At 47.3% G+C, this 23,517-nt stretch overlaps 3 protein-coding genes across 4 annotated transcripts in view; 2 read left to right on the top strand and 1 right to left on the bottom strand.

Moving 5' to 3' along the window:
- Nucleotides 1-575, bottom strand: part of PARP9 (poly(ADP-ribose) polymerase family member 9) — a 36,541-nt gene extending 35,966 nt beyond the window's left edge. Inside the window, exon 1 of one of the 2 annotated variants that reach the window (XM_074967198.1) lies at nt 497-575. The gene's annotated coding sequence lies outside the window, so the exon portion shown is untranslated. Of the gene's footprint in view, nt 1-207; nt 466-496 lie in introns of those variants that run through there. The other variant, XM_074967197.1, reaches the window with a different exon arrangement.
- Nucleotides 254-17,594, top strand: DTX3L (deltex E3 ubiquitin ligase 3L). Its single transcript, XM_074967201.1, has 5 exons — nt 254-521; nt 1,791-2,026; nt 3,089-4,636; nt 6,444-6,661; nt 15,540-17,594. The coding sequence occupies exons 1-5, from the start codon at nt 341-343 to the stop codon at nt 15,607-15,609; spliced, it is 2,253 nt and encodes a 750-aa protein (XP_074823302.1). The 5' UTR covers nt 254-340; the 3' UTR covers nt 15,610-17,594.
- Nucleotides 17,595-21,820: 4,226 nt separating this feature from the next.
- LOC141995795 (protein mono-ADP-ribosyltransferase PARP14-like) overlaps nt 21,821-23,517 on the top strand; it is a 46,043-nt gene continuing 44,346 nt past the window's right edge. The window contains exon 1 of the mRNA XM_074967196.1: nt 21,821-22,007. Coding sequence (XP_074823297.1) covers nt 21,821-22,007 — 187 coding nt within the window. The remainder of the gene's footprint in view (nt 22,008-23,517) is intronic.

Genomic DNA, 23,517 nt, shown 5'->3' with positions numbered 1-23,517 from the left:
TCAGGACTGCACCGGGGTAGATCAGCACCGAATGTGGCCCTCTCTGCACGCCCAAGGCTTTGCTGGCAGGGGTCAGTTGGCTGCCCCGAAGGAAGCACCCCAGCCCCGGGGCCCGCGCCTCAGCAGCGCTCGGGGGTTCCCTAGCGCGCCCGGCCCGCCCCAGCCCGACTCCGCCACACGCGCCGCGTGACGGGGTGGCCCCGGTACCTGGCAGGCGGGCCGGCCCGGCGCGGGCTGTGGAGCGGGGCGTGGAGTTTCTGCTGTTTGCCACCGACGCTGGAAATCGAAAGCGAAAGTTAGCCGCCGCCGCGCCAGCCGCCAGCGGCAGGCCCCGCGCGCTATGGCCGCCCTCCCGGCCCCGCTCCTGGTGCGGGTCTCTCCCACGGCCCGGCCCAGCGACAAGCTGCGGCTCAAGCTGGAGAGCTACTTCCAGTCCGCCAAGCGCTCCGGGGGAGGCGAGTGCGAGGTGGAGCGGGGCCCCGAGCCGGGCGCCTACCTGGTGTGCTTCCGCTCGGAGAAAGGTGAGGGGGGTGCGCGGCCCGGCCCGGCCCGGCCCGGCCCCGGGTGCTGGCTGGTGCCCTCGGCGCCTCGCTGAGGGGAGGGCATGGCCCACTCCACTCTGGCTTCTCGAGGGGGGCCGGGGTGCCAGGCTGGGGGGGAGGCCGCCATTTAGCTCAACAGCATGTCAGTGCATGCCAGCCCCAAAGGGGGCTGGGGGGGGGTGTGCCAGCCATGCCCTGGGGGTGGTGGTCCACAGGGTGTGCCCGCCGTGCCCTCTGTGTCTGTGTGTGCAAGCCGGGCGTGTCCCAGGCCTGTGAGGGGTGCAGCCTGGGAGTGCTAGCCATGCCCTAGAGGTGGGAGAATGCGGGGTGTGCCATCCATGCCCCCAGTGATGCAGAGTGCCAGTCGTGTCACTCAACAGCATGGCATGGCAGCAGCACACCCGTTGTGCCACAGGGATAGAGTGTGCCCATGGTGCAGTGTGACAGTATGCCAACAGCATGTCAACTGTGTCACTCGGCATGGCAGCAGGCTGTGCCCCTTGAAACATTTTGCAAGCTGCTACTCAGCAGGGGCAATGGATGGCATATCAGCTATGACATTCAGCAGGGTGGTGATGTGCCAGCCGTAGCCACCTGTGGTATACTTGCTAATGCCCCTAGGCAGCACCCCAGCTGTGAACCTCGCTGGGTCAGCGGCATGCTAGCTGTGCCAAGTGCCGGCTGTACTACTCTGTGTAGAGCAAACTTTGAGTGATGTAAAACTCCCATAACTGCTCCTATGTTACCTGCATCTTGGTCCTTGGTGTAGGGACATGGTCAGGGAGAAGGGAACATGGAAGGGAACCTTAGTAGCCATTGACAACCAGCATAGTTCTCTTTGAGATGCACAGGTGAAAAGTGCTATACAGTATAACAGTTAGATGGTGGGCCCTAATTTGTGCCATGGCCTGGGCCAGCGCCTAAGGGCCCCAGCACTGGGGCAGTACAAAAGAGGCTTGAACTCATTTTGTTTCAAACCTTAAAATTCACAGTATATACGGTATGTGTGAATTCCTTGGGGGTTGTTTTTCCTCTTCCTTTCCCCTTGTGTAATCATTCATAGGGGTGCAGAGTGGGTGTAAAACCATACCAGATCAGAATGTTAGCCTTTTACACTCATTTTGCACATGTGAAAATGACTACACAGGGGCAAAGCAATGGAGAATCTGACTGTTTAGTGTTCATTGATACACCAGAATAAGCAGAGGTTCCCTTCTCCTCTCCCAATTTATTCCCACCTCACAATAGATAAGAACTGTGTGAAATCACGTGAAGACCATGCCCTAGAAATTGATGGCAAAAGTCTGAAGATATTTATCCAGGCAGATTCAGAGATAGAGGATCATGGAGAAAGCCAGCCTACAATACAATCGTCGGGCCAATCTAGCACCTTAGGCTTTTCACAACTTCAGAAGAAATCTGATAAGAAACAGCTTGGTGAAAAACATGATGCCAGTTCATCTTCTAGAGCATTTACTGAAAAGGTATGTTTAATATAGAAAAAATAACTCACCACGCTCTCACATTCTCATGACTTACACATGTACACCTCTGCTGCCATACACCAGTTGGAGAGAAAGAGCTCATTTCACCTTCTAGCCAGAACAGAAGAGTTGGAAATTGTTACTGTGCATTAGATTTATAAACTTCATGGTCAGCAAGCACTGAGACATGTCCATACTCCTAATTAACATATAGGCACACAGTATGGCATGGTGACTTGTAATGCAGTGGTAGGGATTTGCCGTCATAATTATGTTTGTGGCATGTGCATGTCCTCTGAAATTGGGGGACATTTATAATTTTTCAGAACCAATTTGTATGCCTGGCTGCTACTGAGGCACGTACAGGAACCCTTTCAAAGGAACTAATAAATACAATCAGATATTCTATTCCATATAGGTTCTTACACTGCTCTTGTCATCGTAGAATCTGAGCACATTCCAGTATACAATAAGTGTCAGGCACATCTATGACAAGTGGTTCATTCTCTCATCTAATGTAGTGCTTTGTTTTGGTGGGGTTTTGGTTTTGGGTTGTTTATTTGTTTTTGAATGTCTGTACTGCTCTGTCTGTTTTTGGTAGGGAAGGCAGGTCAAAGAAGCGTGCCTTGCACTGGAGTCATGAGGTTTGTGATGGTCCTTAGTTCCTGTGGGATAAGGAATAATACGTACCAGCAAAGTAGATCATGAGTTGCTTTTTATGTTGTGCTAATGTGCACTGGGTCTCAATTTAAGAGAGAGCTGTGGATGGCCTCTACATTGCCCCACTGCAGTTCCCATTAGAAGATGGGAGTTTTTCCACAGATTTCATTGGGAGCAAGATTAGTATCCCTATGTACACATGCATGAGAACCAATGGCAGTATATCAGTATACATGAGTTCAAAGAAGACTATATGCAAGAGTGTTTATATATAGTAAGAACAAAATAATCTTGGCAAACTGAGAACTAGTGTAGAAAGATTTTTTAGTTAAATATTTGAAAGAACAAGCTGAGAATTTTAGGAAAGCTGCTAATGATCTCTGCTTGTTCTTTCATTTTCAGATTTTTCTCCACGTGTCTGCAACCTTGAATACCGACCTGTTTAGCGAACAGCAAAGACAACAAGTGACCATTCTGTGCCCAAACTTAAAAATAGAAAAAAATTCTAGTGACCACAGCATCGAGAAAGTGACAGGAGACTATGCAGATATTGAAAAAGTGTATCACTATTTTGATGATCTCCTTATAAAAAATGACCAACACACTGATTTTTCACACTTTGAAAGAAAGAATGATTTGGAAGATGTGAATGAGAATGGTTTGGATGAAGTGAACAATATTGAAGTTCCGTCAGCTCTCTATGAATACTTTAACCATGTCTATGAAGAACGAATTAAAGAATTACAGCAACGTTTCAACGTAAAGATAAAAAGCAAAGAGCATGACAATGGACTCACTTCAGTATACTTCATATCTGTTGAGAGTTCTGGATTAGTAGAGAGAGCTCAGCAGTCTTTTATCACTGATTTTCAGAAAGGAATAGCAGATTTAAAACAAGAAAAAGTTTATTTGACAAACAGTTCCCAGTTAAATGAAACACTACAGAAATTAAATACCAGGTATAGGAATCTTCTTGCCAAAAATGAAGGAAATACAGTAATACTGCGTGGTCCAGCACATGAGATTTTGGCTGCGAAAAAATTTCTTGATGAAAAAAATGTGAACAGCCCACTTGAAAAACCTGTGAAAATAACATCTGAAGCTTACACATATAGGAATGGAATTGAAGTTGATTCTATTAGGCTTAAACTCTTGGAAACAATATTAAGTAAAGAAATTGAACTGATAAATCAAACATTTGATACCATAATAGAAAAAAAGGGCTCTCCACAGAACCAGAGAGCATGCATCATATTTAAACCTAAGAATAAAGATTCAGATATGTCTGCACATGCTTATGAAAGCTTCATTAGTGCATTTCAGAAGGCCTCAGCAATGATAATTGAAAAAGACCTCTGCTTGAAACTTTCAGGTGATCAGAAAAAACAGCTGAATAAACACTTTAATAAACTACAACTGGAAAACCCAGGTATAATACTTAAGAAAAAGGAGGAGAAACTCAGTTTAAAAGGTTTACCAGATCTTCTGCATGCTGCTGAAAAGCACATCAGGAGCTTTTTTTACATTGAAGGCCCTGTAAAGATTAAAGAAGGGACAGCTCTTACTTACGGTACCAGCTGGAGAGGTGCTACAGGAACTTCCCAGGATGCAGAAGATGATAGGAAAATGAATAGAGTTCCTCCCAAAGAACAACGTAGTCCAAAGTTAGCAGGAGGAGAGGAAGCCAAAGATGAGTGTGCCATTTGCATGGATAAAATCTATCAAAAAGAAGTACTGCAAAAGTGCAAACATGAATTTTGCAAAGCATGCATCCAAGAGGCAATGAAGTATAAGCCTGCCTGTCCTGTCTGTAATACATTCTATGGACTCATACAAGGAAATCAGCCAGAGGGAACGATGTCTTTCTCAAAGCTTCCTTATCGAATCACTGGCTATCCTCAGTGTGGGACTATTAAGATTGACTATCATATGCCAGGTGGGGTTCAAACGGTAAGTATATTTGAAAGTGCGTGAAAGGTGTTTGTTAACAAAACCGAAATCGAAGATAGAATCCAATATTTTTCCAATCCTAAAGAGATTTTTTTTTAATCCAGCAGATATTTATTCCAATATTTTTGTTAGGCTCTGGTACTCTGAATATACATTACAAATCCCAGTTTTCCAAATAGGATCTCATATCACATCACATAATATGATATTTCTTTATGAACTTCCATTAATATGCAGTACTAACACCCAATGCTGGATCAGAGCTACAAGGGAAACACAAAAATATCAAATATTAATCAATACAAATGAAAGATAAAACCAAAATGGTAGCCCTCACTGTTATACGCAATGAGCCTGTTTCTCCTTTCATGTAGGTGTAAATCTGAAATAACTCCATTGAAATCAGTGAAGTGATGCTGGTGTAAAACTGCTGTGAGGGGGGAATCAGGCCCAGCACTTGGCTACAGAAGTGTGTAGTTCATTGTGGGGAGGAAATGATTGTAAGGGCTTTGGATTATGTTATGTGTTTTTACAGCATCTAGCACAATAGGACCCTGATCAAGACATTTAGGTACTACTGCAGACCAAACAACACTTGCAATGACATCAGTAGAAAAGCAAAGGGAGAGGAGGAAGAGAGAACTCCAGAGAGCTAGGAGAGCAAGAACATGATATTTAGAAACAACAATGAATGAATTAATTGAGACAAGAAAATGTGAGAAATTGAATGAAGGGGATGGGCAGGGAAGAAAGGAGAGATGAGATGCCCTAACAAGGAACAGTTCTGGTGAGGCTATTGAAAGTGAGGATGAATTTCAGTGATACCTCAGATACACAGGAAACCAGTGAAGAGGTGAAAGAGAAGATGTGTAAATAGAAAGGCAAAGTCAAAATTAAGCATGCAATGTGATTTTGAATAGACTGAAGGAGTTGGAGAATGGATTTGGGGAGATTGGAATAAAGAGCATTGCAGAAATTGAGGTGGCAGATTCGTTTTCACACATTTGTAGTATATCTATGGTGTATATATAAGGCCCTTTGTTTTGGGTATTTACTGATTTTCTCTGAAAAATTCTGGGGTTTTGAAAAAGTCAGTTTTCAGGCATTACCAATATTTCACCCAAACTTTTTGGCTTTTTTGGAACCCATGAATTTTTCAGAGACAGCAGGGAGCTGGGTCCCATCAGCCAAGACTGCCCAACTGCAGCAACAGGCCTACAGGGAGCTGAACGCTGCGCCCTATGGGTACTAGCCTCTCTATCGGACAGACACCCTCCTGACCCCAGTCCTTCAGCATGGTCCCTTCCACTTTCTCTAAAGGGTCGGGAGGGAGCTCTGTCTGGCAGGGGAGCCAGTACTCACAGGGCACAGTCTTCTGCTCCCCTCCTGGCCATCACCCTTCAGCATGGCTCCCTCTGCTCAGTGGGAGAGCAGACCTGGGAAGGGACCTGGCAGCTGAAGCTGCCTGACCACTGCAGTGACAGGCCCATAGGGTGTGGAAGGCTTCCTCAACTGCTATATCATGAGGTCCCCTGCTGCACCCTGTAAGTACTTGGCACTGCTCCAAACCGACCCAGTGCCAGGATGTAGCGGGCATCCCTCTACCCCTGTGAGTACCAAGCATCACCCTCCTGCCTGCTGTCCTTCACTTTTGATTTTTACTGATTTCCCGTCCTGCTGCCCTTCTCCCCATTTTTTTTTTAATTGTAATAAATACTGATACATTCTCAAGAAATTTTTTTTAAAGAGCCAAAAATCAAGGGCCTTGGGTTTACAGACCATTTGTGTTGTATTCTTTACAAAACAGAAAAACCATCCAAACCCAGGCAGACAATATTTTGGAACAAGTCGAACAGCATACTTACCTGACAACAAGGAAGGAAGAGAAATTTTGCAGCTGCTTAAAAGGGCCTTTGACCAAAGATTGATCTTCACGGTGGGGCAATCACGTACTTCTGGTGCAAATGATATGATCACCTGGAATGATATTCACCATAAAACAAGCATGTCTGGGGGACCTGAAATGTGAGTATTTTTAAGTGAATTTAATGCTTGCCAAAGATGCTGGATTGACAGGCCTGAACCTTCTTTCTACTAAATAATTTTGGCATTGCTAACACCATTGCAAGTTACTGGCACTTGTGTAAAACATCTTGGGTCACACTCTCGACTGCCTTGCACCTTGTGTTGTCATTTACGACTGTGAAAAGTGGGTTGCTGTAAGAATCCTGATTTGATACATTTTACACTCAGTTTGCACAGGTGTAAATAACTACACAAGGTGCAAAGCAGTGGAGAAACAGGCCCCTTGTATCCATGCACAAAACTTCTTTCAGCAATGCACAGGCATTAACACCACCAAAGCAATTTTACCTACTCTAGGCAAGGCTAAGCACCATTACATACTCCACTCAGTCACTGTATTGTTGCAGAGCCGGTGTGGTCAGGGAATGCAAGCACAGTAGATACAACAATGCCGTTATTCCTCCAAATACAGTTCTACATTGCACCGTGTCAGGGTTCCCTCCCCAGTCTGAACTCTGGGGTACAGATGTGGGGACCCTCATGAAAGACCCCCTAAGCTTATATTCTACCAGCTTAGGTTAAAAACTTCCCCAGGGCACAAATTCCTTTCCTTGTCCTTGGATGGTATTGCTGCCACCACCAATTGATTTAAATAAAAATTCAGGGAAGGGTCACTTGGAATCCCTATTCCCCCAAAATATCCCCACAAGCTCCTTCACCCCCTTTCCTGGGGAGGTTTGAGAATAATATACCAACCAGTTGCCTTTAATGTAAGTACAGACTAGACCCTTTATCATTAGGACACTAAAATCAATCAGGTTCTTAAAAGAAGATCTTTATTATGAAGAAAAAAGTAAAAGGATCACACCTGCAAAATCAGGATGGAAGGTAACTTTACAGTGTCATAAAAAGATTTAAAACACAGAGGACTCCTCTCTGGACTCAGCTTCACAGTTATAAAAACAGGAATAAAACTACCTCTTAGTATAGGGAAAATTCACAAGCTGAAACAAAAGGTAACCTAACGCATTTCCTTGCCTTACTTACAATTTTTGTAATCTTAGATGGATCATTTCTTGCCTGGTGTCTCTCTCTCTGTCCAGAGAGGGAACAAACAAAGAGAGCACAAACAAAATCTCCCCCACCCAGATTTGAAAGTATCTTCTTTTCTTATTGGTCCTTTTGGTCAGGTGCCAACCAGGTTATTTGAGCTTCTTAACCCTTACAGGTAAAGCGATTCAATACAGCTGCAAGGAGGGATTTTATGCTGCTCTTTCCTTTATATTTATGATACACCCTTTGTGACACTCACAATTAATGGCACTGGCTCTGTCACCTGTCAAGCCACTCACCTACTAGCTGCATATATGGCAAAAGGCACCCAAGTAGCTACTCAACTGATCTCTGCTGGCTGTAAAGTACCCTCCTTTCTTCAGAACAAGCAAGTCTGAGAGCAGATGTGGTGGTCCTCCACCTGTTTCAGCTTTACGCATCCCCCAAGAACCCACATCCCAACTCCCACTTCAGCATATGTCCCAGATACAGAATGAAAAATACCATATTAACATTCTGTAAAAACATACACATTTGGTACTGTCAAGGTTCCTTCCCCACTCTGAACTCTAGGGTACAGATGTGGGGACCCGCATGAAAGACCCCCTAAGCTTATTCTTACCAGCTTAGGTTAAAAACTTCCTCAAGGTACAAACTTTGCCTTGTCCTTGAACCCTATGCTGCCACCACCAAGCGTGTTAAACAAAGAACAGGGAAAGAGCCCACTTGGAGACGTCTTCCCCCAAAATATCCCCCCAAGCCCTACACCCCCTTTCCTGGGGAAGACTTGATAAAAATCCTCACCAACTTGCACAGGTGAACACAGACCCAAACCCTTGGATCTTAAGAACAATGAAAAGGCAATCAGGTTCTTAAAAAAAGAATTTTAATTGAAGAAAAGGTAAAAGAATCACCTCTGTAAAATCAGGATGGTAAATATCTTACAGGGTAATCAGATTCAAAACATAGAGAATCCCTCTAGGCAAAACCTTAAGTTACAAAAAGACGCAAAAACAGGAATATATATTCCATTCAGCACAGCTTATTTTACCAGCCATTAAACAAAAGGAAATCTAATGCATTTCTAGCTAGATTACTTACTAACTTTTTACAGGAGTTCTGAGCTGCATTCCTCATCTGTTCCCAGCAAAAGCATCACACAGACAGACAGACCCTTTGTCCGTCCCCCCCCCCCGCCCTTTGAAAGTATCTTGTCTCCTCATTGGTCATTTTGGTCAGGTGCTAGTGAGGTTATCTTAGCTTCTTAACCCTTTACAGGGGAAAGGGTTTTGCCTCTGGCCAGGAGGGATTTTATAGCACTATGGACAGAAAGGTGGTTACCCTTCCCTTTATATTTATGACAGGTACAAAATTAGTTTTTAAATTATTTGTTTGTCCTAAACAGAATAATCAGTCAAATTTAAAGAGTCAAATTTCAAAATAATTGAATATGTAAATGAATCCAATCTTCTCACCTCCTAGATCAGTGGTTTTCAAACTGCAGGTCGCGACCCACTATTGGGTTGCAGCGGCTCTGGTCAGCACCGCTGACTGGGCCGTTAAAAGTCCCATCGGCGGTGCTGCTCGGCTAAGACAGGCTAGTCCCTATGTGTTCTGACACTGCGCTGTGCCCTGGAAGCAGCCAGCAGCAGGTCTAGCTCCTAAGGTTGGGGTGAGGGGCCCCACGGGGTTCCGCATGCTGCCCCCACCCTGAGCACTGGCTCCGCACTCCCACTGGCTGGAAACCAGCCAACGGGAGCTGTGGGGGCAGTGCCTGCAGGTGAAAGCCACGCGCCTCCACCTAGGAGCCGGACCTGCTGCTGGCCGCTTCCGGGGCGCAGTGTGGCCTGCAGTGCCAGGACAGGCAGGAAGCCTGCCTTAGCACCCCTGCTGCGCCGCTGACCGGGAGCTGCTCAAGGTAAGCCCATGCCCCAATCCCCTTCCCCAGCCCTGAGTGCCCCCCCAAACCTGGAGCCCCTTCCTGCATCCCAAACCTGTCATCCTGGGCCCCACCCCAGAGCCTGCATCCCCAGCTCAGAGCCCTCACCCCAACCATCTGCCACATCCCTGAGCCCCACCCCAGAGCGTGAACCCCAGTTCAGAGCCCTCACCCCCAACCTTCTGCCACAGCCTTGAGCCTCCTCCCTCCCCTCCCCCCCCCCCCCCGCAGACCCGGAGCCCCCTCCTGCATCCCAGGCCCCCATCCCTGGCCCCACCCCAGAGCCTGCACCCCAACCCCCTGCCCCATCCAGAGACCCCTCTCACACCCTGAACTCCTTATTCCCAGCCCCACTCCGCAGCCCTCACCCCAACCCTCTGCCCTAGCCCTGAGCCCCTCCCACACTCCAAACTCCTCATCCCCAGCTCCGCTGGGTCGCAGGCATCAACAATTTTCTTCAACTGGGTCACCAGAAAAAAAAGTTTGAAAACCACTGTCCTAGATGATCATTGCAATATGGTCTGGATCTCCAGGCCCAGAGTCAGTCTAGCAGCACCTTGAGAGATCCTGATGACTCTCCACCATTGTATCTGCAAGGGTGAGGGAGTAACAGGGCATAGGCCCTTCCCCACATAGTGCATGTGTATGTCTTTGGACAGGCCAGAACTATTAGAAGCATCCATTGGAACAAACCCAAAATGTAAACAGGTGGCCATATACGCTGTAGACCATAGACATTAATGCACCTGCTCTAGGAAGCTGTGCTAGGAACTGTGGGGTAGGTGCAACAATCCCTATATCCTGCACCACTTGCAAGGAGTGCTGCTTGTGGGTGCAGAGCACTGTGTGCACTCAAAACAGGATGGCTGGGGTAGATGCTGTGCTCAGTTGCAGCTTGTACAAGAGAAGTCACTCTGTTGCAAGTTGCAGCAGTTCACTTCTCATGGACAGAGCTTTGAAGACTGTTTTTATCCATAGAAAATGGTACAACATAGATGAGACGTGCAAACATCCCCTCAAATGTATCGCATCTCTGACGAAAAGGTAGTATCTCCTTGGGGTCTTCAGTCTTCCTGTCCTTGGCCTCTTTTCTGAGGTTGCCAACAATGGTTTCAGTTGTCATTGACAGTTTTGGTGGTATGAGTGCTTGTGATTCATGGTCCCTATAGACCTAACCTGAGCCATAGTCATACCAGTGACATATCAATGAAAAGCTCTTTTATCCTTTTATGAGTCCTTTGAACCATCCAGTCTTCTTCATGTTTTTAGTTTTATTCTGAATTATAAACTGGCAGCCCATGGAAGTAATTTTTTTCACAGAGTGAGACATCCTTCACTACAAAATGCACAAATCAGGCAGTTTTTTTAAAATTACAGCATTAGAGTTTTGTATGTTGTTTAACAAGAAAACAAGTTACTGGAGCTCAGAAATTGTATGTACTATCTACTGGGTTTAGTGCAACTATTTGTGTAACCCACAGTATTACAGTGGTTAGCACTATATTAATGAACTTCTCTACACTATCATGAGAAAATAGTAAACTATATTACTGTATAAACTATCGAGGAGAAAAGATGTTCTTGTGATAAGGGATAAGACTAAAAGAAAGAAGATGTGGGGCCAAACCTGGCTCCCAGTTTGGCCCTTTTGCACCGATTTGCTGTCACGGGCCATAAAGCAGCCCTACTGGAGCAAGCGAAGTTTCCCCATGCAGTGGGGAATCCCTAGGTGCTGTAGAATCTGGGTAATTGGCCGGTACCCCACTGCTCTTTGCAACCTAAGGCATATAAGGGCCATGTCAGTGTGAGAGCAGTGCCAGACAAACTCACTAAAAATGAATGAAAGTAATAGTATATCCCTGGCACAGGAAAACAATACAACAGAAATACTGAAATAATTTGTTAGTCTCTAAGGTGCCAAAAGTACTCCTTTTCTTTCTGAAATAGTTGAAATGCTTTGATATTGACACAATGATATTGTCCTCAGAGGAACAATAGATAGTCAAGAACGGTATACATAGCAGACAGTAACTGAATTACATCCTCCTTATGATGAGCTATATAGACCCTACAAGGGAATGGACACTAAAGTGTTAAAAAGGAAGCAGTCATGTCCCCACCTTCAGCCAATGGGCACCCTAACAACAGCAAGGGTAAAATGCTGCAATCCAGAGAAACAGCCACTGTGAAGGAGCTCCACAGGGTCAGACCAGAGGAAGCTGCTCAGAGAAACCATTTTACTGCCAGAATGGATCAGAGAAGATTACCAGGCAGGTAGCTGCAAGACCCTGAGGTAGGAAGCAACTCAGAGAAGCAGCAGGAGATTTAAACAAAACAAATTTCTGACTGTATCACCCAGGGTCCCTGGGCTGGGGCCCATAGGAGTCTGGGTCCCCTACCCTACACTGACAGGGGTGAAGACTGCCACGACCTTTGACCAGAAGTAGAAACAATAACAGGAATACTGGACTTTGGCTTTGTGTTCCTGCTCTAATTTACTTTACTTCTGCCCTGTTGAAGAAAGAAGGGAAGAAACCTGTAAAGGGGGATAGAAGAGGCCCTAAGAGGACGGCCAAACTCCTGGAACGATTGATCGAAAGCCCACTAATGCGACCAGTAGAACTTTGGGTGGGGCCAGACTCCTTTTAGTCCTGGAAGGGGGGAAGAGACAAGTAACCCAGCCAGAGGTCAGGAGTTATAGATGAAGACTGACATATATAGGTTCCATCCCTGAACCAACTCAGGGACATTGAGGCAGGGAGAACCGCAGTTCTGTGTATTACAGGGCTGAGGTCCTGCCATTGAACACCACCTGCTTTCCCATAGCTTCTAGCCCCTGAGTTCCTTCTCCCCTCCCCAGAAAACATTCAGCTTCCCAGTACAGGTTTCAAAAAGTTGAATATGAATGGTTAAATATACACACATCAAGTTATAGTTCTGTTTTAAATCATTTGAAAAAAAGGTCAAAGGAATGATATAAACTGGACTGTTAGTATACAACATGCTGTCAAATATTGGTAGTTTTGTAATAAGGTATGTACTTACATGTCAAGATCCTATAATTGAAATGTTTTATTGTAAACCATCTGAAATATTCATAAATAAATATTGGTAAGGCAGACGGGGCATGTCCCCACCAGTTAGCATAAGAGCTCCACTGCATCACTTAGAGCAGTGGTCAGCAACCTTTCAGAAGTGGTGTGCCGAGTCTTCATTTATTCACTTTAATTTAAGGTTTTGCGTGCCAGTGATGCATTTTAATGTTTTTTAGAAGGTCTCTCTCTATAAGTCTATATATTATATAACTAAACTATTGTCGTATGTAAAGTAAACAAGGTTTTCAAAATGTTTAAGAAGCTTCATTTAAAATTAAATTAAAATGCTGATCTTACGGCACCGGCCCACTCAGCCCGTTGCCAGCCTGGGGTTCCATTCATCTAGGCCGGCAGCAGGCTGAGCAGGGCCTGTGGCCGGGACCCCTGGCAAGGGGCCGGCAGACCAGCAGCGGGCTGAGTGGGGCCAGCGGCCAGGATCCCAGACCAGCAGTGGGCTGAGCGGCTCAGCCTGCTGCCACTCAGCCCGCTGCCAGTCTGGGGTTCCTTCCACTGGCTCCTGCCACCCAGGGTCCCAGCTGCTGGCCCTGCTCAGCCCGCTGCTGGTCTGGGATCCTGGCCCTGCCCACATACAGTGGGTACCTACCTTCTCCCTGGTTCTAGCCCATTCTCTTCCTCTCTCTCTGCACTGAGCTGAGGGTGGGAGTGCACTGAGCACAGGGCTGCGGGTGAAGGAGCAGGCTGGAGGTTGGGGTGAAGGGTTTGGCCAGGAGCAAGAATGAAGGAGGGGGCTCAGGGTTGGGGCAGGAGGTTTGGGTGTGGAGTGCTTACCTGGGAAGCTCCCATTTGGTGTGAGGGGTGCAGGTAGGAATGTGGGGGGTGGGTGCAGGAGCTCCTGTTTGGTGCTCTGGGTGGGGGTGAGAATGTGGGGGTGCAAGAGTCAGGGCATAGGGTGTGGGGGGGGCTGGGTATGTGGGGGGGTGCAGGAGTCGGGGCAGGGGGCTGGTGGTGTGTGAGGAGGGTGCAGGAGTCAGGGCATGGGGGGCTGGGTATGTGTGGGGGGTGATGGAGTCAAGGCTGGGGTTGGGGGGGTGCAGGGGTCAGGGCAGAGGGCTAGGTGTGTGTGAGGAGGCTGCAGGGGTCAGGGCAGAGGGTGGGGGGGGCTGGGTATGTTGGGGGGGCTGGGGTTGTGGGGGGGGTGCAGGAGTCAAGGCAGAGGGCTGGGGGGGGCTGGGTATATGGGGGGGGCTGGGGTCAGGGCAGAGGGCTAGGTGTGTGTGAGGAGGCTGCGGGGTCAGGGCAGAGGGTTGGGGGAGTGTGAGGAGGGTGCAGGAGTCAGGGCAGAGGGCTGGGGGGGGGGCTGGGTATGTTGGGGGGGCTGGGGTTGGGGGGGGGTGCAGGGGTCAGGGCAGAGGGCTGGGTGTGTGTGAGGGGAGTGCCAGGGTCAGGGCACAGTGCTGGGGGTCTGTGAGGAGGGTGCAGGAGTCAGGGCAGAGGGCTGGGAGAGTGTGAGGGGGGTGCAGGAGTCAGGGCATGGGGGGTGCTGGAGTCAAGGCTGGGGTTGGGGGGCGTGCAGGGGTCAGGGCAGAGTGCTGGGGGGGATGTGAGGAGGCTGCAGGAGTCAGGGCAGAGGGCTGGGGGAGTGTGGGGGGGTGTAGGAATCAGGGCATGGGGGTGCTGGAGTCAAGGCTGGGGTTGTCGGGGGGTGCAGGGGTCAGGGCAGAGGGTTGGGGCGTGTGAGGGGGGTGCAGGGGTCAGGGCAGAGGGTTGGGGTGTGTGAGGGGGGTGCAGGAGTCAGGGCTGGGGGCGTGTGAGGGGGGTGAAGGGGTCAGGGCAGAGGGCTGCGGGTGTGGGCTAGGGTCATGGAGGTGGTCCCAGCCCCCTGCCCAGACTGGCTCACGGCAGGGGGCTGGAGGGGATATGCCCTATTCCACCTCCTTCCCCAAGGCCCCATCCCCACCTCTTCTCTGCCTCCTCCCTGGAGCAGGAGCATGCTGCTCCATTTCTCCCCCTCCCTCACAAGGGCCATCAGCTGATCGGTGGCAGGGAGGGAGAGGAGGAGGGGCAGGAACCCAGCACCTTGGAGGAAGAGGCGGGGGAGGGGGGAGCTTGCCTGACCTGCAGCAGCTGGCAGGACCAAGCTTCTTCACCCTGCCCCCCGTGGGGGGGCGGAGAACTGCGGGCCGGGGCAGGCAGGATTTTTAATGGCACGCTGCTGCCTGCCGGGGTCCCAGCCTGGGTTCCGCAGCGGGCTGAGTGGGGCCGGCGGCTGGAACCCGGCAGGCAGCAGCGTGCCATTAAAAATCGGCTCGCGGGCCGTCTTTGGCACACGTGCCATATGTTGCTGACCCCTGACTTAGAACAACCCTAAGGATGCTGTAATTTGTACCAGGATTCACAGTGGTTCCTGTATGGCCTGAGATCAAAAGAGACGAAAGACACCACTTTTGTAGCCTCATCCCATGACACCCCCGGGTCTGCCTGAGTACTGTACCTATTCTGAAACAATTAGGGCCTTATTTTCAGAGTTGCTGAGCACCCACAGTTGCCATAGACTACAAGTGGAATTGTAGGTACACAGCAGGTCTGAAAATCCAGTTCAGGGTGTCAGTTTGGGCACCCAAAATGAATGGCTGCTTTTGAAAATTTTAGCTTTAACCTTTCTGTGCCTACTTTTCTCATCTGTAAATTAGGGCCTGTTTGTTTCACAGAGCATTGCAAGACTAATGTTTGTAAAAGTGCTTTAAGAGATTTTAATGGAAGGTGCTGTAGAATTGGGAAATATTGTTTCATTATGTAAATGGCCCAAACAAGTCTTCTCTCTTTCCCCTAGGTTTGGTTATCCTGATCCTAATTATCTGAAACGTGTTCGAGAAGAACTGAAATCAAAAGGAATTGAATAAAGATGTCAACCAACTGCTTTCAAGCTTTATTCACTATAAGATATAGCATTTACTTAATTATATCAGTTGATTACAGGTGCACATATAAAGTTTAGAGGACTTCTTCCAAGAAAAGCACAGTATTTCTGTATTGCCCAAAACTCCCATTGAATCCAGAGGCCTGGCACCTCTGAAAGTCAGGACCTGGTTCCAAGTCTTTGACTGCATGTACCACAAGCCTATAGGCATTGCATTTTAAATTGCTTTTAGCTTTTTATTTTATTTTGCTTGTAATCACAATGTATCCTCCAGCATGTGGATGAAGTACTCTCTGCTGATATAGATCTGATTGTTGTAGACATTTTACTTTACTGATGATATTTTACATTAACAAAATAATTTTCTTAAATTTATAGTTATAAAACATATGGCTCTGAGTTAGTGCACTTGGTGATTATTAGCTAAGTAGTTTTCACAAAGTAAAAATGTGGTCTCCTTCAGTCGTCTCGTGTTGTCTCTGCAATTCCATGCAGTCTTTACTGCACATCCAGATAATATGTAAAAAAGATATTTTACTATTTTTACAGTGGCATAGGTGTGCATTGTGCTATCCAGCAATATAAAAGAGAGAGAGTTCCTGCCCCCAGGATTTTACAGTCTAAGGGGCAGGCAATAGTCAGTGGAATCAATGGGGATAGTCACATGTGAGCTGCAGGATCAGGCCCACCTTTTGATAAAATAGTAAGTTATGACAACATACAAAGGATGGAAGGAATGGGTGAGTGTTACAACAAAATGAGGTTTTGACATAACTGTCCACCCCTGCCAAAAAGCCAAAAGAAAGTAGAAGATTCTGCAACCTAGATGTCATTGTAAATGAATCACATGCAGTGGCTCACCTCCAAGCAAGTACTTTAGAGTTAATTTATATTGCTGATAAATAAACTCATTTGTGGGGTGGGGGGAAGTGCATTTTCAGTATATGAAAGTATTTTTTATACAGTACTTGCTGAGAGGCCACTGGGGAAAAATGAGAATCGGTAAACTTGCTTATTTTCACACTGAATCACATATTCACCTATTAAAGGGTGACAATGACCCTTTAAGAAAGAGCCAGGTCAGTGCACCTGTGCCACATCAACTGACCAAATTAGTTTTAAAAGAGGGCACCTGGGCCTGGAGAAGGGTGACTCACTGAGTCACAGCTAGGAAGCTGTAGCAGTTGGATTGCTAGGTCCCTCTGGGAGGGGAAGCAGTGAGATCCTGAAAGGTAAAGAGAAAAAATTTCCTGGAAGTTATAGCCTGTGGTGAGCTGAGGAACTGTGTTTGTTGTTTTGGCTTAAGTTTGGAAAATAAAACGGCCTAAAAGAGACTCTGGGTGTGGCAGTGGGTTTCTTGGGAGAGAAGGGGAGAAGCCCTGTCTTGTTACACCATCCACAACCCTGTACTGGACATGCACAGGAGGGCACTGTGGGTGGAGCCTTGACGTAGGTCTCACCAACATTCTCTGTGCACCATATAAGTGGCTGTGATGCAATGCATCAAAAACATTCAACCACAGTGGAGGTGGTTTACTTTTCCACTCATCTTACAAAGGCCCAAACCTGCCAAGATATACTACCATGAGTCGTTTCACTGGCCGGGGGGTTCTGGTAGTACTGGCACCTGCCCACTCAGGTCTACACCACAAAATAATTTTAGTTAAAAAGAAAATAAGGGTGATGTCACAAAAATAGATCAGTGGTTAAAAAGTGGAAGCATTGAGAAGAAAAGTATACGATAGAAAAAAATTAAATCAACCAGGACATAAGTAACAACACAAGTGTAGTCAGTGATAAGGAAGCACACTCAATAACAGTCACTGGGGTGAAATGTAAAAATATGGAAGGTGACAAAATTAATGAAAGCACAAAGAAGAACAGGAAGTATGAGGAACTTTACATTAGATTTGGCTTTATGTGCATTATATAAGAAGATATAGAATCACTTAGTCCTGGGGAAATACAGGGCCAAAAAATTCTGCACACAATATTGCAAAATTCTGCATATTTTATTTGTCAAAATAATGGGGTATAATCATGCCCCTTTCAATTATGTTGGTAATTTATTTCAAAGTACCTGTCAGCAAGTATGTCTATAACAATACAGGCAACAAAAAATATTCCTTCAGTAGTAGAGTTAAAGAAACCCCTATGACAACCCAATTCCTGTTTCTTTGTCATGCTTTTGTTGGGCGCCTCAGTTTGTGTGTGTCATATGTGCCATCTGGGCACATCTTGGGGAAAAACTCTGTCCCTCTGGTTTTTTAGTTGATTCTCCTTTTTTCATCCTGTCCCCATCCTGACACTGCTGGTGGGAGGGAGGTACAATTGGGAGGTGCTGGAGGGATTTGTGTTTACTGGGAGAGGGTATTTGGGGGGTGTTGGAGGTGGCTGCATGTGGCCCCCTGGACCAGACACCCTCACCCCCAAAGCTGAGCAGCAGGGCCAGGCACCTGCACCCCCCACCCCCAAAAAGCCCAGCTACCCCCTCAACCCAGACACCTGCAAACCACTGGGGTGGGGGGGGGAACACAACAAGGTTCAGGACGGAGGGAGCTTCCTGGCAGCAGGTGCTGTCTCAACTTGCTGGTCTACTTAAAAGGACAGTGTACTTACAATGGGGTCAGCGTACTTAAAGGGGCAATGCATATCTCTCTCTCACACAGTGTGTATGTCTCTGTCTTCCCTCCCTCCATTCGTGCTGCCTTGTAGAGTGTGAGGCTACATTAACAACAATATGTTAACCCTTGAAGGCTCAGCTGAGTGCTAGTTCATCATTTAGCAGTAAGGCATCCCCTGGGAAATATCCCACCCTCTTACTTCATCACCTCAACCAAGCTTCACAATCATCGTTGCTGTGTACAGTATTAAATTGTTTGTTTAAAACTTATACTGTGTATATGCGTATAGTCTTTAGTCTGGCAAAAAAAATTTCTCTGGAACCTAGCGCCCCCTATTTTCGTTAATTCTTATGAGGAAATTGGATTAGCTTAACATCGTTTCGCTTAAAATAGCATTTTTCAGGAACATAACTACAACGTTAAGCGAGGAGTTACTGTACCTGCCAAACTCAGCCATAATTTAGCTACAAAACACGCTCTGTATACAGATAAACCTGCAGAATTTTTCAAATGAAAATTAAGCGAATTGAAGACTGGAAAACTGCGTGTTATTAACACAACCCATGTCAACAATAAAGCACTCAAACTTCATACAAAGTTAGCTACAGAATTGCTAAAGCTGGGAAACCTCATACAATTGCTGAAGAACTGATTCTTCCAGCAGTGAAGGACATGACAAACATAATGCTAGCAGAGAAGCAAGAAAAGCAATTAGAAATTGTTCCTCTATCAAACAATATAGTATCTAACAGAATATGTGACATGAGCAATAATATGGAAAAACAGCTGGTGTCTCGCTTGCAGCTGAGTCTGTATTATTGCCTTCCAAACTGACAAACTGACAGATGTTGCTGGAATGGCTCATTTGTAGGGCGCATTTCAGCAACCAGCCAGGTGTCCTAGCCACTGCCAATTACTGGGCTGGACTATCAATTATTCTGCTTGTTGCATTTAGCAGGCCCTTGCAGGAACTTAGCATAACAAACGCAAGCTGGGGGGAAGGGAGAGGGGAAATAGCTATCACATTTATCTCCCTCTCTGTACATACTAAGGTAAGTGTGAAAAAGCAGGAAGTCTGGATATAGTCTAAGATGGCTGTAATAAGGAAATATCATGGCCAGACTTACTGCTTGGAAAACTGCTTGCTTAACAGTGTATTTTAGTGATTTTTTTTTTTTTTTTGGTAACTCCTGCTTTTTGCCCAGCAACTGATTTTGTTTGGTCAGCTATGTAACACTGATGTTTGCTTTGACTCAGCTGCGGATTTGAGACCAGTATTTTTATTTCCATATATTTGTTTTCTTCCTAGATTGGTTTTGTGTATGGGAGGGGAAATAAAAAATTACAACAAAAAAGTGTTAAGTGTTGTAATAGAGAGGGAGGAGGTGTGGCTCAAGGGCAGAGCAAGAGCCAATAATTGCAATTCTCAGTTATGCCAATTTTGCAGGCTCCATATTCTCAGGCTAGCCAGGGACTGGACCTACACACTGCCACTTTCACACCTTACTATATCTCTCTAATATCCTGGGATCAACACAGCTACAACACTGCACACTTTCACATATGAAACACAGTACATCCCCACAACATGGCTGCTCCCAGCAGGAGGCTCAGAAGTGCCAGCTGTAATGAAAAACTTCCAGCAAATCTAACCTTTTCCCATTTTATTCATAGGGTGAAGTGCTAGGACTTATCAGACTGTATAGTGGAAATTCCCCTTCCTAGGGATCCTTGCACTGCAGAAGGATTTAGAAGGCTATAAAAGACTAGGCCAGTGAAAACTCCTGTTGTCATAGGGGTGTAATTCAGAAATTGTAAAAAAGTGGAAAAGGGCTGAGAAGTTAAAAAATTGGACAGTAACAGATCATGAATCCCCATGATGATCTAACCTGGTGACAGTCTCAACAAAAAGAGCTCTCCAGCATGCTTGTAGCTGTTTCCATCCCTTTCCACTAGCTCAACCAACCTTCAAGGGTTTACAACAACAGAGGAGACAATCCTGAAATCTCATTACATAGATGAGTGTATTTCTAGCAGATTGTCCCACAACCACCGGAGTCCTTGATTTCTTTCATTTTACAACCTTTTAAACCGTGCGAGGGGAGAGGGTGTCCCCAGTTGTGCTGTATGACGTTACTGACATAACCTATGACTGTATAGATCATTTTTGCAACCACTGTTATATATTTGCAGCAAATATTGTACAAAGGTTGTCGTGTAAGGTGTTTATGGAAAGGTTATAATTTTCTGGTTATGATTATGTTGTCTGTATGTGTGTACCATTTTTGTAGTTAAAGTTATGAATATTGGCTATGTACTTGTATCTCAATGTGTTTTGATTCTAAGAAGCCTCAGTGAAGCATTTGGTCAGCTTCTGAAGAAAGGACTATTCTCAGTAAGTGCCCAATCCAGAAACACTTGGCTAACAATGAACTTTGGGAGACGCCAATCCACATCTGAGCTTTCCTGGGAACTTTCAAACTAACATGTAAACAATGGGGGTCAGCCTGTAAAGAACTGTGTCATGCATGGATATGTGGCTTGCCCACGTGACTCCAGGCTCCATCTTGCTGCTGTGATCTTCCACAGGGCAGAGGATATAAAAGGCCCTGAAAACGCCTCCATTTGGTCTTCAATCCTGCTTCTTGCCTCTGGAGGAACTTTGCTACAAACGGAAGCTCTGAACAAAGGACTGCATGACCCATCCCCACCATCGATGTACTCCAGAGACTTGATTTAAACATGAAGCTTATGCCATCACTGTTACAAGCCTGAACCAAGAACTTTGCCATTACTGTATGTAATTGATTCCATTTAACCAATCCTAGCTCTCATCTATACTTTTTTCCTTTTATGAATAAACCTTTAGATTTTTAGATTCTAAAGGATTAGCAACAGAGTAATTTGTGGGTAAGATCTGATTTGTATATTGACTTGGGTCTGGGGCTTGGCCCTTTCGGATTGGCTTTCATAATCATTTGTCCCCATAATGAGTGGCACTGGTGGTGATACTGGGAAACTGGAGTGTCTAAGGGAATTGCTTGTGTGACTTATGATTAGCCAGTGGGGTAAAACCAAAGTCCTCTCTGGCTGGCTGGTTTGGTTTGCCTTGGGGTGCAAAGGAACCCCAGCCTTGCGCTGTAACTGTCATACTCTCAGCAATTTGTCCTGAATTGGTACTCTCAGTTGGGTCCCACCAAAGCCAGCATCCTTACATGCTGCTTTATCTTTGTTGTGCTTTTTTGGTACAGATGCATGTAGGGCTGTGCTGGCAGAGGACGGGGATGCCCGGGGTGAGGTTGGAGGCTTGCAGGGTGCCCCAGATAAACCTCCCCACCTTGGGTCATGGCACCCGGCAAGGGAGGCACGCTGCACGCGTAAAGCGAACGCCTGCCCCCGCCCCAGTTTCCTATCTCAGAGGCAGGCCCGGATCACGTTGCAGACAAGAAACCCTGGGAGGCGCTTTCTGAGAAACGAAAGTGAAAGCAGCTCAGCAACTGGGGTGTTTTTCTTACCGTGAGGAGGCAGATTTCCTCCGGTGGCCGGTTTGCCCCTCAGCAGGCGCTGGTGATGGCCGGGGAGGCGACGTGCCCCTTCCCGCTGCTGGTGGAGGGGGCTTGGGGGGGCTCGGGGCTCCCCAAGAACCTAAAGAAAAAACTCCTCTGCTACTTCCAGAGCGGGAAGAAATCCGGAGGGGGGGAGTGCGAGATCCAGGAGCGGCCCGGCCAGGTCCTGGTTTGCTTCGCCCAGGAGGAAGGTAAGGCGTCGGGGGGGAGGAAGACCCTGACCCGTCTCTTAATGTTTATTTTTTGCAGTTTGGGGTTAAAGCCGGGGCGGTGCCAGCCCCGGGGGGGGGGAGGAGCTGAGATGGGCTGCACAGAAAATGGCGCGGCGGGGTGGGTGACTACAGAGCTTGGGGGCACACCCAGGGAGGCACTGAGACTCCCCCGCCCCACGCAGGGCCCGAGCATGCGGGCTCTGGCCCCTCGCTGCCCGACCTGCTGCTCGAGGTCAGCCCCGAGCCCGCGGTTAGCAGCCCTCGGACAGCCGCGGCCCTGGCTCCGGCCCGGGCCTCTCGCAGCAGCAGCGTCCCGGGGGCTCCCAGCTCGGGCGCGGCTCCTCGCATGGTGCCTGCACGTGTGGGGCTCGTCCCCAGCCCCCACGCCCGCTGTTCGGGGCAGTCCGCGCCCCCCGCTTCCCCTAAGCATGTCCCCTCACCCCGCTGTGATTCCCTCTTGTCTGTGCATCCTGCCCCAGCCCCATGATTCGCCTTGCTCTGTGCATGTCTCCCCCCCCCCCGTCTGTGATCCCCCTCCCCATTGATGCTGCCCTTTCCCGCCTGTGAACCTCCTCTCTTATGCACACTCCTCCCCATATCTCTCCCTGGATGCTCCCTCTCCACGTTTGTTATTTCCTTGCTCCCCCTTTCCCTGTGCTCATATGGCCCCCATCTCTGCTGCTGCTGCTGGCCACCCTGCCTTCAGAGCTGGGTGGTGGGAGTGCAACAGCTGCTGCCTTGGCACCCAGCTCGGAGGGTAGCAGCAGCACAGAACTGCAGAAGTAAGAGTGACCTTTGCACTGGGAGGGGTGGCTATGGGGTGGACAAGGCAAATTTTAGGGTGGCTACTGCCCCTGCAAGCCCCCCTACGTGTATTCTAAGAGAGTGTGTGAGAAGGTCCTGTTTCAATTAACTAGGCTATTCTGTCTCTTCCTGTCCTTAAAAAGATACCATCAATGTGAACTCTAGTCACTTTTGAAAAGCCAGTTACAAGTCCTTTCAGTATTCTGCCTGCCCCCAAGCCCCCCTGCCAATTTTTGTGCCACTGGAATTAAAAAAAAAATATTTTTTTTTCAAATATTTTTCTCTCTCCTGTTCTGGTGTGAGATACCACCCTGAACAAGGGGAACTGACTGACTGTGCAGAGGAAATAGTGAAAATGATTCTACATAGTGTTGGAGAAGTTGAGCAAACTGGGGGGAAAGACAACGATTCCCCCCTTCCTTCCCCAATCTTTTGTTCTTGTAACTGTGGGGGTGGTGGAGTTCAGACAGAAATATGATTTTTTGAAGTCAGTGGGATCCCTGCAACTCCTGTGCTGTGCGCTGTTAAACAGTTCCTGTGTATCACGCCTGAGGTGGCTGCATTTCAGTGCTGGGTGAAATGCTTCTTGCATATATACAAGGGGTAGATGGAGCCTTTGCTCCTGCGCTGAGTAAGGGGTAGTTTGTAAGCACATTGCCCCATGAGGAGTCTTGGGAAGAAATTA

This window comes from Natator depressus, chromosome 11, assembly GCF_965152275.1.
Source record: "Natator depressus isolate rNatDep1 chromosome 11, rNatDep2.hap1, whole genome shotgun sequence".
Taxonomy (NCBI): Eukaryota; Metazoa; Chordata; order Testudines; family Cheloniidae; genus Natator; species Natator depressus.
This window is presented reverse-complemented; position numbering and strand designations above follow the sequence as displayed.

Bases quoted from the DNA above. Each gene is read 5' to 3' on its own strand.
- DTX3L (XM_074967201.1), top strand. From the start codon at position 341: ATGGCCGCCCTCCCGGCCCCGCTCCTGGTGCGGGTCTCTCCCACGGCC. The intron at 2,027-3,088 runs GTATGTTTAATA...TTTCATTTTCAG, and splicing joins CTAGAGCATTTACTGAAAAG to ATTTTTCTCCACGTGTCTGC. The intron at 4,637-6,443 runs GTAAGTATATTT...TTTACAAAACAG, and splicing joins TGCCAGGTGGGGTTCAAACG to AAAAACCATCCAAACCCAGG.